A 16,393-nucleotide genomic window follows, 5' to 3' on the forward strand; every position below is an offset into this window, starting at 1 on the left:
TCCATGTCCAATTTTTGTATCGCTTCCTTGTATGGTTATAGGAAACCAAATCAAGAACATGTTTGGTGAAACAGTCTCTGGCAGGCCACTTGAATTTGCACATGCAATGGCCTAATTGGCTAACTTCAATACTAATGAAGTCAGAAATGGTGCAACATATTGAAGTTTTTCCTTAACAATTACTTCTCTGCACAACCTACTCTACTATAACCTTACAAGCTTTCCAGACTGTTTCTGATTCCTATATTCCAAGGTTCATCACTTAAAGTTGGTTCTAGAAGCTTCTCAAGTAGTTTATCAAGGGACTGTTAGCACATATCTTCACACATTTGCCAGTTCAGTCCTCACGGGATTTTCATGATACTTTTCCATGGGTCAAACAAACCTATGATAATTCATGCTGCCTTTTTTCATAATCATTCAACATACCCTGTCAGTCCAATTTAGTACACGTCCCATGCACTTGAGCAATATTATAGGATGGGTCACATGAGTGTTTTCTGGCTATGGGCACCTGCATGGCACCATCCTGTGCCGGCCTTTTGATGGGCAATCTAGAGTAATCTTTTCTACAAATCCAGAATCCTAAACCCCTCCTCACCTGGTTCAGATTTATTGGCGATATCTCTGCAATCTGGATACAGGGTGAGAACACCCTATCCACATTCCTCCAGAACCTCAACAACTTATCCCCCATTTGCTTCACCTGGTCCTACTCAACCCAAGAAGCCACCTTCCTAGATGTTGACCTCCACCTCAAAGATGGCTACATCAGTACCTCTGTCCATATCAAACCTACTAACCACTAGCAACACCTCTACTTCAACAGCTGCCACCTGTTCCATACCAAGAAGTCCCTTCCTCACAGCCTAGTCAACTGCGGTCGTCAGATCTCCAGTGACAGGCGGACCCTCTCAAAATATACCGGGGTCTCACTGAAGCCTTCACAGACCGTAAATATCCTCAGAACCTTGTACAAAAACAAATCTCCCATGCCTTATCTTTCCAGTCTCCCACCACCTGTCAAAGTTCCACCATCCAGCCACAGAGTAGCATTTCCCTTGTGACTCAGAACCACTCAGGACTGGAGCAACTGAATTACATCTTCTCGTTGCGCCCTAAACTGAGAAATGTCTTGCCCACTATCCTTTCCACCCCTTCCACATTGTTATTGCCCTGTTCACTGAACCTACACAATCATCCATCCTTACACAACCCCTGCTCCCAACCCCTTACCTTATGGCTCATACTCCTACAATAGACCTAGATGCAAGACCTGTCCCATAAATCCTCCCAACACCACCAACTGCAGTCCGGTCACTAACATCACCTATCCCATCAAAGGCGGGATACCTTCAAAACCAGTCATGCTATCTACAAGCTAAGCTGCAACCACTGTGCAGCATTCTATGTGGGCATGACAACCAACCCGGTGTTTGTGCACATGAATGGCCACAGACAAACAGTGGCCAAGAAACAAGTGGACCATCTTGTTGCTGAACAAGCTGCCAAAGATGACATCTTTTATTTCAATGACTGCTTCACAGCCTGTGCTACATGGATCCTTCCCACCAACATCAGCTTTTTCTGAATTGAGCAGGTGGTAACTTTCCCTGCAATACATCCTATGTTCCCATAACCCTCTTGGCCTCAACCTTCGTTAGTCACTGTCCGCACCCATCCAGCCCCTTCCCTGTTTCCACTCCAGCACTACACAGCCATCATTCCACCATCACACCCAGTCTTTTTACTTCTTTTCTGTTACTCCCCCCCCCCCCCCCCTTCCAACTCTGCCCTGCCCTCCGCCTAACCCGCACCACTTCACTGTCCGCCATGCCCACCAGGCTATCCTTCCCCCTCCCCACACCAGTCTCTTCCTTACTCCCACCCAGTTGTCAATCCCATCATGCACTGCTGCTGCTTGCAGTGTGGTTTCAGTTGCTTGAGACTTCAGTCGGAAGATGAATACAAAGTGAAACTACTTGTACAAACAAAAAGAGAAAGAGATGATAGAAAAGATTTCGAAATACAACAGAGACAGTAACAAAGGTAATTGTTGGGTTCAAATTAATGATGTGAATAAAACAGAAAGAAACTTCCACATGGGAAAAATATATTAAAAAGAAAGATTCCAAGACTTACCAAGCGGGAAAGAGCCGGTAGACACGCACAATAAAATAACACACAAACAAAATTTCTAGCTTTCGCAACCGGCGGTTGCTTCGTCAGGAAAGAGGGAAGGAGAAGGAAAGATGAAAGGATGTGGGTTTTAAGGGAGAGGGTAAGGAGCCATTCCAATCCCGGGAGCGCAAAGACTTACCTTAGGGGCTCCCGGGATTGGAATGGCTCCTTACCCTCTCCCTTAAAACCCACATCCTTTCATCTTTCCTTCCCCTTCCCTCTTTCCTGATGAAGTAACCGCCGGTTGCGAAAGCTACAAATTGTGTGTGTGTGTTATTTTATTATGACTGTCTATCGGCACTTTCCCACTTGGTAAATCTTGGAATCTTTGTTTTTAATATATTTTTTCCATGTGGAAGTTTCTTTCTAAAGATGATGTGACTTACCAATCAAAAACGCTGGCAGGTCGATAGACACACAAACAAACACAAACATACACACAAAATTCGAGCTTTCGCAACCGGCGGTTGCTTCGTCAGGAAAGAGTGAAGGAGGGGAAAGATGAAAGGATGTGGGTTTCCCTCTTTCCTGACGAAGCAACTGCCGGTTGCGAAAGCTCGAATTTTGTGTGTATGTTTGTCTATCAACCTGCCAGCGCTTTTGTTTGGTAAGTCACATCATCTTTGTTTTTAGATATATCTTTCCCATGAAGTAATTGCAAGACAATCCTGAAACTTTGCATGTAATAACTTACCAGTACAAGGTTTTAGAATATACAGTTTTACTCTCCTACTGCTTTCCAGTAGTTTCGAAACTGAGGGCGAAGTTGACGATGTTTGTAAGAATGCCAAAAATAGCTATTTTAAGCCTACTTTTATGAAAAAAAAGAGTCTTCTGAAAAGTCTTTTAAACCATTTTCATTAGAAATAACATGTTCTAAAACACCTAAAACACTAGATTTAGTTTTGCAATCTCAGCATATAAGGCTCTAAAAGAGGTGGAGGTGCAGTTAAGAGTTCGCCCATATTCCGCTGGTACTCATATTAAATCTGACTTCTTTTATAACAAAGTATGTTCTAGAATTATTTAATACTCTCTGTGGAAGGTAATATTGAATCTCCTGATGACTAGGATGCAAGATAAGAATCAGATCAATTCAAACAACATAAAAAAAAGAGGTGCCTTTTGTTGCGACTCATCATGACATATTTCAGCTTACTTTTCTGCTATGGTAAATACGGAATAAAACTGGTCATAAACTTCAGAATGTAATTGTGCATTACCAAGGCACTGGACAGCAAGGCAGGAACTGTTGTAGAACAGCTGCAACATGCATCACATAAATGTTTTACACTACTGTCACATTGAGTACGTCTTGGGAAAGTTCAAAACAGCTGACCGACTTGTTTTTGGGAAAGGATTCGTGTTATATATAATTCTGGGTATGTCTTCTTACTTAGCAATACTACTGATTGCTGGTTTGATTCCAGTTTAAAATACAGCATATTCTGTAATTGGAAAATCTGCAGTGTAGGGGTGAACTGATGAAAAATTGTTTAAATGTGTTGCTATGGTCCATTAAGAACTGTCAGTTTCTTTTACACTGAGAAAATCAGTATTCCCATGTCCATAGAGACCAAGCCGAATAGCTGTGCGGCAGCAGCCAGTGGCAGGTTTCTTTACCACAGGTTCCCAATCCCAATATGAGTTTCTTTAATAGGATCCCTAGCAAAAATAATACATTTCTATAAGTTCAGAGGGCAAAGCTTGAGGATGTCTCTTATGATTCCAGTTTTACATTTCCTTCAAGCTATTTGAATTTTAAACAGTTTCATTAATTTGCTGTACAATACAGTGAGGAAAACTACACTGTCGTCCAATACTGATGGTGCAGATATAACTGCAATAATGTGCTGTTATGGAAGTGTTCAGTGAGAATATGTGCGAGTGTTGACACAAAATTATAAATAAATCAGTGATGGTCATGTGGTACCTTTTCTGGAATTAGGCCATTTGGCATGGAATGGCCCATACACAAGTTTTATGGAAATGCCCTCTGGTAACTTCACCAGTTGGTAACTTGAACTTGTGAATGGACTGCGTACTGTATCACGTGAGAATCAACTAATGCTATGAAAAATCTAAGCACACAGTATGATTTATATCAATGAGATGAACTCACCAATACTTCACAGCAGTCTGTATGACAAAAATTGGAAAAGTTATTACAATGTATGGACTAAAATACATAATTTTACTAATAAACAACACTTTAATTGTTATATCCATACAGTTGCACAGATGTACACTACGTAAAAAGATGGCTATTGTCAGTAGCTAAAAATGCCTGAACTATCTAGGCTACACACCGCATAGCAGAGATGCGGATTCGCAGATAGGCACAACCAAAAGACTGTCAGAAAATGAGCTTTTGGCCAACAAAACCTTCATCAAAGATAGAACATACACATGCACATACACAAAAATGCAGCTCACACACACGACCGCAGTCTCTGACTGCTGAGCCACACTCCGAGCAGCAGTGCATGGTGGGAGACCCCACTCCCACTACTCCCACTACTCCTCCTCCTCCTCCTCCTCCTCCTCCTCTCTGTTCCAGTTCACACATAGTAACTTCACATTACTAGTCACATCTACTATTCCACTTCTTCACACTTACCTGCCAACAATCCTCATTACAATATTTTTTCCTTTGATCTCATGGAACCTTCATGCCAATTTCTGTTGGTTTTCACCTTTCACTATTGGCCTGCTCCCTCAGATTTCATCTACTCCATTATTGTCATCTATTTTATGATTTTTACAATGTATCTGGGTGTATTTTTGCACTATTATATCCTCCACCATGGATCCTTGCTCCTCCCATCTGTGCCAATACAGGAAAGTTTCTTTATCCTTAGTCAGAACCCAGTTCCACATTCTGTCCCTGCACTGTTGCTTGGCTCATGGAATACCTGCAAATGGAATTACCACCAAATTACCCATCTCTGGTTGCCACCCTTCTTCCCACAATGACCTCCATCTTTTCAGATTCTGCCAGTCCGTAACTCTCACCTATGTCGTCCTGCAAAACCGTATCACTCAGGGCCAAACCTATTCACAATACCTTCTCTCCATTTGTAACATTCTCCTGCTATGCAATCTGACATTCCTGGACCCCACATCACACATTGAAACCTCTGCCCTTGAGGAACTAGAGCAACATGCAAAACACCGCCTCAAAAATATCTCCAACCTTCTCACTTCCTAGTCCCACCCTGCACTACCACTATCACCCACCTCTACAACAACACCCAAACATCCCCTACATTCCCTCATTGCTGACAAACACTGTCTCACAGACCTACTACATTTAGCTCAAAGTCAAAAACTCCCTCCCACCACCATAGAGAATCCAGGAATTGAACAGCTGAACATAACCGAAACACAGTGATGAACCTTTCTTCCAAAAGCCTTTGGCCTGCAGACGTTTCTGTCCGTTCCCAAAGCCCCGCCATTTGGCCCACTCCCAAATTCAATCACGCAGGGTTTCTTAAGGATCTTCTCTCCTTCTCCCTATCCCTAAAGTGGAACACTTTTTAGCCACCAACTCTACCAATCAGACTCAACCAAGACCAATGTTGAACCCTGCCTGACTCAGTTGACGCCTCCATCCAACCGTGATCCACCCCCAAATCACTCCTTGTTGACTGTCCCGAATTTCTTAACCTCGAACCTTGCTTCACCATCATTCTCCAAATCCTTAACATGTAAGGTAACCTAACATCTGCTGAAGAACCACAATCCACCACCTAAAAACTAATGCCAAACTTATAATCTTACCTGCTGACAAAGGCTCCACCACTGTGGTTTTGAACTGCAAAGATTACCTGGTGGAAGGACTCTGCCAGTTGTCACATTTATCCACCCAAAAAACCAGCCACAGTGACCTGATTCCAGAAAACCAGCAGGATCTCCAGTCCCTCCTCAAATCCTTTGGCCCATCTCAAATTCTTTCCCCGGAGCCTACGTGCCCCCCTCCCTCTCTTCCCCCCCCCCCCTCCCCACCCCAGCCCCTAACACTCCCTGCACTTCTTCCTTCAACATGATTCCTAAAGTCTATAAACCCAACCACCCGAGACACCCCATTGTAGCTGGTTATTGTGCCACCACTGAGAGAATCTCCACTCTAGAAGACCAACACCTTCAGCCCATTACCCTCAACCTACTGTACTATATAAGAGAGAACAACCATTTCCTCCACCAACTCTCCACAGTTGATGTTTCTTTACCACATGACACCCTGCTTGTCACTATTGATACCACCTCCCTTTCACTGAGATCCCTAATGCCCATGGCCTTACCGCTATTGAGCACTACCTTTCCTAATGCCTGACAGTTCCCAAACTTACAACCTCCTTCCTAATCACCATGACGAATTAATCCTTGCCACAATTACTTCTCCTAGAAACTAAACCCTGGCACAGCTATCTCACGATTCTACGATTCTATGCCAACCTACTCATGGCCCACCTACAGAACTCCTTCCAAAACACTATGGTCCCAAACTGTATCACCTGGTTCAGATTCACTGATGGCATCTTCATGATCTGGATCAAAAGTGAGGACACCCTATCCACATCCCTACACAACCTTCTTCGCCATTCACTTCACCTCGTCCTACCAAACCAACCAGCCACATTCGTCGATGTTGACCTACACCTCAAAGATGGCTACATCAGCACCATAGTCCATATCAAGTCTACCAACCAAAAGCAGTACCTCCACTTTGACAGCTGTCACCCATTTCATGACAGGAAGTACGTTCCATACAACCTAGCCAGTCGTGATCATCGCATCTGTAGTAACGAGTGGTGCCTCTTGAAATACACTGAGGGTCTCAATGAGGTATTCACAGACCGTAATTACCCTCACAGCCTTGTACAAGAACAGATCTCCATGCCCTATCTCTCCGGTCACACACTACCTCCCAAAGAGCCACTGTCCGGTCACATAGAAACATTCCAAGACTCAATATCACCCAGGACTGAAGCAACTGAATTACATCCTCCATCAGGGTTTCAATGACCTCTAGTTCTGCCCTAAAATGAGGAATGTTCTACTCAATATCCTTCCCAACCCTTCCACAGTGGTATTTCGCCGCTCACCAAACCTACACAGTACCCTCATCCATCCCTACACTACTTCTGCTCCCAACCCCTCACCTCATGGTAAATATCACTGTAACACCCCTAGACGCCCAAGGCGTGTCTCATACATCCTCCCACCACCACTACTCCAGTCTGGTCACAAGCAACACCTTTCCCATCAAAGGCAGGGCTACCTGTGAAACCAGTCATGTGATCTACAAGCTAAGCTGCAACCACTGTGCTGCATTCTATGTGGCCATGACAACCAACAAGCCGTCTGTCCACATGAATGGCCACTAGCAAACTGTGGCCAAAAAACAACCGGACCAGCCAAGCACGCCACCCAACACAACATTCTTCATTTCAATGACTGCTTCTCAGCCAGTGCCATCTGGATTCTTCTCACCAGCATCAGCTTTCCTGAACTGCACAGGTGGGAACTCTCTCTGCAATATATCCTACATTCCCATAACCCTTCTGGCATCAACCTTCGTTAGTCTTTGACCCTACCCTCAGCCCCTTCCTTGTTCCCATTCCAACACTACACAGTCTTCTATTCCACCAATGCACCCGACATCTTTTTACCTTTCTCTTTTTCTGCTAATCCTCTCCTGCTCCGTGTCTATCCTCCTGGCTGCACCCAGCTCCCCTATCCCTTCTCATCTCATCCCTGTATGTTCTCATAAGCAGCATGTTACTGTCCCCCACCTCTACCTTGTTATTTTCCACCTTCTCCCTATCCCCACCACCCGATTGTATCTCCCAGCACGCACTGTTGCTTGTAGTATGGCGTTGGCAGCCAGAGACTGTGGTTGTGTGTGTGCGCGTGCGCGTGTGTACACGCGTGCATGTATGCATGCATGCATGCGTTCCATCTCCGACAAAGGACCTGTTGGCTGAAAGCTCATTTTCTGACAGTATTTCTGCTGTGCCTATCTGCAACTCAGCATCTCAATGCTATGTGGCAAGTAGCAACTATCCTTTTCATAAAATTGTTACACTCCATCCTGAAATTTCCATTGTTGGATTTTGTGAAATAACTAGGTGTTTCATTCAGCAATTCACATGCTACAACATGAATTAAAACCAAGCAAGATGCAAATTCAGCCAGAAAATGTCAATTTAGACATGTACACATAGTAAGATGACAGCATGATGCATACATTCAGATTACCTATGTTCCTACGCTTGCTTTGTAAAAATCATAATTCAACAGTAATATGAGATTTTGATAGCGTCCAGGTAGAGTGCATACAAGCAGTTTGGGATGAAATTCCATAGTAACCTGTGTGTGTATGCGTGACATAATTTTGACAGATTTTTAGATTTACCATTTTTGTGATTGGAAGAGAAACCAGCAGATGGATAATCAACTGTAAGCTTCCAAAATCACTTGTGGAAGATGAAAAAACTGTTTTTGCAGACTGAATATAGTGACTGTTGAAATTTAAATAAATGTTTTTTGCCTAAATTTTAAAGTGGTTAGCTGAAGTAAATCAGTAGTAGCGAAGGATGAGGGCACATTAAATGTCTTGTGGTTTAATTGTTCTCGTGCTGGACCACCACACATAAGTACTGGTGACAGCATATAGTCGGGCTCAGGGCTTTTATAATCTTCCAGTGTGACACAGGTAGTACTACTTGGTTTATGAGCAAATGTTGTATTGTAATCCGTAGAAATTTTCATGTACTTTTTTATACTTAAGATTCAGGGCATTGTTCTGGACCCCTATTGTACTCTGAAGATTTGATTTGTATTTACTCACACTTGCAGCTGGGGAACAAACACGAACTTTAGTTTTTTTACTGATACTTAAATATCTCACTTGCCAGGCTTACTTTGTCATTAAAGTCAACTTGGTTTCTTTGAAGCAAGTATACTTCATAATCCAACCAAACTACTACATTACAATTTGCAGTTGGAAGCAATTAATAATAATTTAATCGGCCAGCATATTTTGCAGTTGCACAGATAATGAGTAAATTACATTAACCAGTCAAGATAATCACAGTCTAATGCCTGCGCTTACAAGGTTCCGGCTATTATTTTATGACAGGTCTCATGAATATTAATTTACATAATTCAAGGATCTACTGGCAAGAAGAGGGGTGCATGTAACGGTGTGAAATCCAATCCTATGATATCGGTGATGAGTCCCTAATATCCAGTTAGGGGTCACACACAGGCTGGCAACATAGAGGGTGAGAATATACACAATGGTAAGATGCTGCTAGAGAAGGAGACAGCTCTTTTGTGTATTGTAGAGATTCGTACAAGCAGCCCATCAGATATAGTTTGCCTTTCTCTGTGGAGCAACTTTCATTTATCATCCTTTCTGCAATCATTTATCTCAGTATTCATAATTTTGGGCAGTCTACAACAACTGAAAGGACAAACTGTAGTATAAAGATCTTCAGTGAAACATTCCAGAAGATAAACTTATTATTTCAGCCTGTTAGAAGACTGTTTTGTTCATGTCTATGTAATATCATAACTTATATTAAAAACAAAGATTCCAAGACTTACCAAGCGGGAAAGCGCCGGCAGACAGGCACAATGAACAAAACACACACACAGAATTATTAGCTTTCGCAACCGATGGTTGCTTCTTCAGGAAAGAGGGAAGGAGAGGGAAAGACGAAAGGATGTGGGTTTTAAGGGAGAGGGTAAGGAGTCATTCCAATCCCGTGAGCGGAAAGACTTCCCTTAGGGGGAAAAAAGGACAGGTGTACACACACACACACACACACACACACACACACACACACACACACACACACACACACACACACACACACACATCCATCCGCACATACACAGACACAAGCAGACATATATCTGACATATATCTGTCTGCTTGTGTCTGTGTATGTGCGGATGGATATGTATGTGTGTGCGAGTGTACACCTGTCCTTTTTTCCCCCTAAGGGAAGTCTTTCCGCTCCCGGGATTGGAATGATTCCTACCCTCTCCCTTAAAACCCACATCCTTTCGTCTTTCCCTCTCCTTCCTCTTTCCTGAAGAAGCAACCATCGGTTGCGAAAGCTAGTAATTCTGTGTGTGTGTTTTGTTCATTGTGCCTGTCTGCCGGCGCTTTCCCGCTTGGTAAGTCTTGGAATATTTGTTTTTAATATATTTTTCCCATGTGGAAGTTTCTTTCTATTTTATTTATAATATCATAACTTATTAGATTTTCAGGAAATTGGTAAATAGAATTCAACTTTTGGTTAAACTGAATAGTTCTCACTTACATTTTGTTTGTCGAGTAGCCTTTGGTAGATATTAAATCTGCGTTTAAGCCGTCTCTGCTTTTACAGAAACATTCAAATATGTCAAACATATCATAAGAGAGCTTTCTCCATCACCCACAATCCTGCTTGGAATATAAATGTCTAAATCTCACTGAATAATATTCTTGAAATTTATCAATTAATAAGTCAGCCCTAGCAATGTAGCTCTGATGATGTTCACTAATTAGATAAGACACAATCTGCTTCTCATCACACTTGTTACATAGAAATATTTTTTCCCCAATTTTTTAAGAGTGCTTCTGTCACCCATACAGCCTTGATACTGTAGAAGCTCTATAATCTTTGATTCCATCCTCCAAATTAGCAAGCCCAAATTTTTGATCCAGTTATTCACTAGGAGATTTAAGAACATATCCTAACAAGTTAGTACTCTTAACAGCTCTGGATACTTTTCTCAACAGAAATTTTCTATACTGTAGCACAAATCGTTGCACCAGGTGCATGCAATAATCATGCGAGCCTTTCTACAGCTGGTAGGTTAAAATCTCACCCAATTCCTTAGTGTGATCTGGACACTTATGCTGGACACTTTCTAATTTTTCCTAAAACTACCAATGTGGCCCATGATCTCTGAAATCATCTAACAAGCAAGGCTGACCCACCTTTTATGCACCTCTTCATCCTAATTATTTCACATTCGTAATCTGTAATAACATCGCATTAAATAGTACTGAAATATATCAAAATTGATGAAAAAGGAAGGATGGAAGATCAGGATTTAAAATTTCATAGACAAAGTCACTAGAAATGGAGCATGTACTCGGATTGGGGCATGAAATCAACTGTGGCCTTTCAAGGACATTTTTCGCCTTAACGAATTTAGGTAAATCAGACAAAACCTAAATCTGTATGGCCACAAAAAGCTTTGAACAGCCGTCCCCCAGTTATAAGTACAGTGTCTTATCACACTTAAGTACAAAGCACACAAATGCTTGAAAAACAGTAAGACTAAAGTAAATTTATTCATTTTTATTGGTAAGACAGGAACCTGTAAAAGAAGCACAAAAACCCTGATAAGATAACCATCTGCATTGGCTACTTCCAGGTATAGCTCAACAAATCTACATCGCTATGACACATATATTATTATTTTATACAGGTTTTCTCATGGCACACTATACAAATACGTTTGGATTTGCACAGTGGCATATGATTCTACAATGGAATAACAGTAATTGTGATGTTACCACATCTACGTGGCTTAGACGCAGCTTATTCGCTACAGGTACTCCTTGCACCTACTAACAACGACAGTGAATCTGGTTGTTTTTAATAAATGAAAAGCACCAGTTTGCTTTTGTTCTACAATATTACTTTTATTGTGTTAACCAGTTTTCAGCTTGCAAGGGCATCTTCAGACATTTACTGAGTATTGTCACCAAAGAAGTTACAATGTTTGCAAACAACATAGGAAGAGAAGTAAAAAATCTAGACTGAAGCAGAAACATACAGTAAGTAACACCTTAGACAGTGTGGTGGTAATGCAATGAAAAAGTAAAAAATTGAACAATAAATAAACAACAATGGAGTAGACAGGAAAAACTTTAACACAAAATACGGACAGCATGCTTAAATAACAGTTTCTATTAATAAACAAAACTAATAAAATAAAATTAGAACTGGACAGGGCTACATCAGAAGGTATAAAACATGGAGAGTGATACACAAACCAATTAAACGAAGAAATAATTATCAATGTAACTACAGAATACATAAGGAACTTAAGCTATATCAATAAGGTAAACAGAAATAAAGAAATGCATGAAAATGAAGGGGTCTTAGGGAATAGATAATAAATGCAATCTTTGAGAGTGTGGTGGTATTGCATTTTACCTTTATATGGAATACATAGACAACTTCAATAAAACAAAAGAACTTAATGAATAAAGGAAAATGGGAATACGTAGGAACAGAAAGTGTGGGAAGTAATGAACAACAGAGATGATTATATAAAGTTTAGGAAAGGGGAAGTGTTGAGCTGTGTCCGGTCATTTAGGATTAGATATGGAATGTGAGCAAGAGGTTTGTTAATTTCCAGGACTTCCAGCAGGTTGAGTTTATGGCCTTTGTTTGCTAAGTGAAGTACATGGGACACTGGGTGGTAGCTGTAACCCTCACTCAGTATATGCTCAGCAAATGCGGAGTCAGAATTGTGCAACCTCCAGCTGTGTTCATGTTCAGCCAGCCTAGTTGCTATGTCCCTGCCTGACTGACCAATGTAAAATTTGTCACAATCAAAACAGGTGATTTTGTATACCTCGCTATTGGCTGATAACTGGATCTTATCTTTGCTATTAAAAACACATTGGGCTGTCGTATTCTTAACATAGTAGGAAAGCCTATAATTGCAGGATCTGTGACACCTCACAAAGAAATAATAGTGTACACCATTTCTTGCAGACAGTGGATGGGGAGCAGGTGGGGCACAGGGGGGGGGGGGGGGGTATACTTTTCCGTTTCTGTTTCCTGTGCAAGATGTGGTCAGTAAGAACTGGACTGTAGCCATTGGCTGTGGCAATAAATTTCATTGTATCTAACTCTGCTTTAAAATCATCTCTGGACACGGGGATAGATATGAGACGGTGTACCACTGAGTGGAAAGCTGCATGTTTATGAGCTATGGGGTGTTGTGAGCAAGAAGCTATTACTGTGTCAGTAGTTGTAGTTTTTCCATAAATTTGAAATAATGTGTATTGTAAACTGAATATTTTATGCTGACTGTTTGGGTTTTTCAAAAATGTGTTGAGTTGTCTTGTAGCACCAGTCCACATACTCAGGACATCATCTACATATCTAAACCAATATTTGATATTTGCACTCAAAGGTTCTGTTTTTAGAAAATTTGGTTCAAAATGGTACAAAAATATTTCAGTCAACAGTGGACTAAAAGGGAAACCCATTGCTAAGCCATCTAACTGTTTATAAAGAGGCACTTGGAACTGGAAATAGTTCTGTGCAAAGCATGTCTGACTGGCCAGTCTCAAGTCATTCAATTCCACAGGATTGGCATTAGAATTGCGCATCAGCTCTGTCAGAATATCAATGCATTCTACCACTGAAAAACAAACTGCAGACATCAAAGGATACTAATTTATCACTGTATGAGACGGATATACCTTTTAACTTAAGTCCACGGAGTTTGAAATACCATGCTTTCATTTGAATTTGGTCTTGCTCTTAATTAGACATCCAGTTTACTAGCTAGTTTGTAAGATGGAGAAGTGAATGATGATACAACTGGATGAATAGGAACATCTTGTTTAGGGAGGCCATACATTCTAGGAGGCGCTGGATTCATATTAGTTAAAAGTTTTGCTTTAAACTCAGAGACTATGCTTTTGAATGAATTGTTTGTGTATTTAACACCCTGTTTGAATAAATTAGTAGCGTCATTAGGAATGACTTGGAAGGCTGGGGAATTCAGGAAATTATCAACTTTATCCACATAGTCACATTTGTTCAAAAGTATCAGATTTTATGGCAATGATATCTTGGTGTTGTAATTTCTGTTTTAAGGACTTGAAGGTGTGAAAGTCAATAGACTGTGGCATGTTGCACAAGAATTTGGTTTCATTCTTTAGTGCATTGGCAACTAAATATTTTGCAGTGGTGTCTTTCTTTAGAGCATATTCAATATCTACTTTCATAACATCCAGTTGTTTTTCTCATGGAGGGTGGGGGAGGAGCATATTTTAAACCTTTCTCAAGCACTTTTTGTTCATTTAGAGACAGAACAAAGTTCGATAGGTTAATTACGCATTGGGAAAACTTATGTTTACAGTTTGAGGTTAGAGGTGCACTCACTTACCTAATCATGGATAATTTCCTGTTCTGCCACAAAAATATGTCATGAATAAGATCACTTACACTTTGACGAACTTCTCGATCGAAAATGTCAAATTCACAGAGGTGTAACTTCAATATGATTACCGTATGTACCACTTTTAGATGTGTACACACGTTGTCATGAACACAATACCATTTCTTCCTTTCCTCCTTTATCCACATGTATCTTGCGACGTCAATGGCTTTATTTGCAGCAGCAGATTTTCCTCTTGACTTTATGGAGACATATTTTGGCGTAATTTTGCGTTGCAAACACTGTTTGTTAAACCAAATGTATTGTATTGACTTTGTTTTTGTCTCAATAATCTACTATAAAAGATGGATAATTGTGCTGTTGTGGCGCATTTTATCATGTTAACAGTATCTTCTGTTGGTTCTTGGCTGAACAACATTATAATAAATGAAAAGCACCAGTTTGTTTTTGTTCTACAATATTACTTTTACAGTGTTAACCGGTTTTCGGCTTACAAGGGCATCTTCAGACATTTACTGAGTATTGTCACTAAGTTTATTGAGTAATATTTCTCTCTGTCCTCCTATAAAAGCCAATCAATGCCCTTAAGTAGTACTAGGAGGCCCTTCGATAGATCTCTGTTAGCCACAGTTTCTTCAGGAATTGTCTGCAAGCTCATGTCTAGAAGTTAATGTTGCTGCTTCTTTATAATGGAGTCTTAGCTTCGATTCCCAGTCTTATTTGATTTTATCTGCCCAGAGAATGGATGTTGCATATTCCTCGGCATTATCAATAGACAATTTACTGAAGCATTGTCAAATAAAAACTTGCACTAGGAAGCCAAACTCCCCCAGATGAGGTCTCCCAGCCAATAATTTTATTTGATCACTTAATTTGTTTTCTTCTCTTTCTTTTCCCCTGGGAATTATGACCAAAATACTGTATTTTGGCTTCCAGTATTTCGAATTAGAAGAAAAGTGCAGTGCGGTTTATTCTACAGTATGCACCTATGGGCTTCTTTCTCTGTTCCCATGAAGTGCAGGTGTCCTGTTGTTCTTCCCTACCCTTGCAAGTGTTTCATGGAATTCTTCAATAATCTTTGATGCAGCAGGATTTACTCCATTGATATTATGAAGTCAATATGTATACAGACGAAACTGCAATTATGTTACTATTTTCATATTACAAGATATGCTACTAATTAGAAAGTATTTGAAAAATACTTGAATGGCCCAGAAGTAGAATGGATTCACTTCTATCTTTTCACACATAATTTCTATACAACAGCAGTCCTTCCAAATTAACTGGCTCCACTCCACACAAGTTATATTCAAGCCACTCCATAAAGATACAAACAAAATCTTTCCCAGTACAATAACTTAGTAAAAATAAGTTCTAAAAGTACAGGGGGGAGACGGAGACAGAGCAAGGGAGGGAGAGAGAGAGAGAGAGAGAGAGAGAGAGAGAGAGAGAGAGAGAGAGAGAGAGAAGTATTGTCCATACATATAAAATTAGCAACATACCTGAAGATATTCTAAGGTATCCAACATTTGCTGAGATTTTATGGTGGGAGGAGCTGGTTCTGGTAAGCTGGATGTGTATCCACACAAAGCAGTTACAGTGTGAACATCAAATAGTAAGCGAAATATTGTCACAATTACGATATCCATATTTTCTGAGAGAAGACATTTAACTTGGTCCTCTGAAAGTATTTTTTCAAGCTGCTTCAGAAGCTGTTCAGCATTAAATATGTTGTAATTATACATCTCTTTGCTGTTTTTCATGGTGAAGATTGGTAGAAGATGTCCAATTATGTAAGGGCTGCATACCTGTGAAATTAAATTTCAATTTTACAGCAAGTTCATAACAGAAAAGTAGGTGTTGAGATAGGGGTATTTATATTTAACCACAAACACATAAAATTTGGAAAACAGTCCTTTTTTTCAGAAGCTGGGAGGCAGAGGATACACGATGTAACAGTTCAGAAACTTATGGCTGTGGAAGTATGAGA

The 16,393-nt window shown here is 40.6% G+C and overlaps 1 protein-coding gene across 3 annotated transcripts in view; it reads right to left on the reverse strand.

Annotated features, from left to right (window-relative positions):
- The window catches only part of LOC126328921 (serine-protein kinase ATM), a 458,551-nt gene that overhangs the window by 193,405 nt on the left and 248,753 nt on the right, over positions 1-16,393 (reverse strand). For all 3 annotated transcript variants that reach the window (XM_049996079.1, XM_049996081.1, XM_049996080.1), the window contains exon 24: positions 15,906-16,211. In XM_049996079.1, the coding sequence (XP_049852036.1) occupies positions 15,906-16,211 (306 nt within the window). The remainder of the gene's footprint in view (positions 1-15,905; positions 16,212-16,393) is intronic.

The sequence above is a fragment of the Schistocerca gregaria genome, chromosome 2 (genome assembly GCF_023897955.1).
Source record: "Schistocerca gregaria isolate iqSchGreg1 chromosome 2, iqSchGreg1.2, whole genome shotgun sequence".
NCBI classification, from domain to species: Eukaryota; Metazoa; Arthropoda; class Insecta; order Orthoptera; family Acrididae; genus Schistocerca; species Schistocerca gregaria.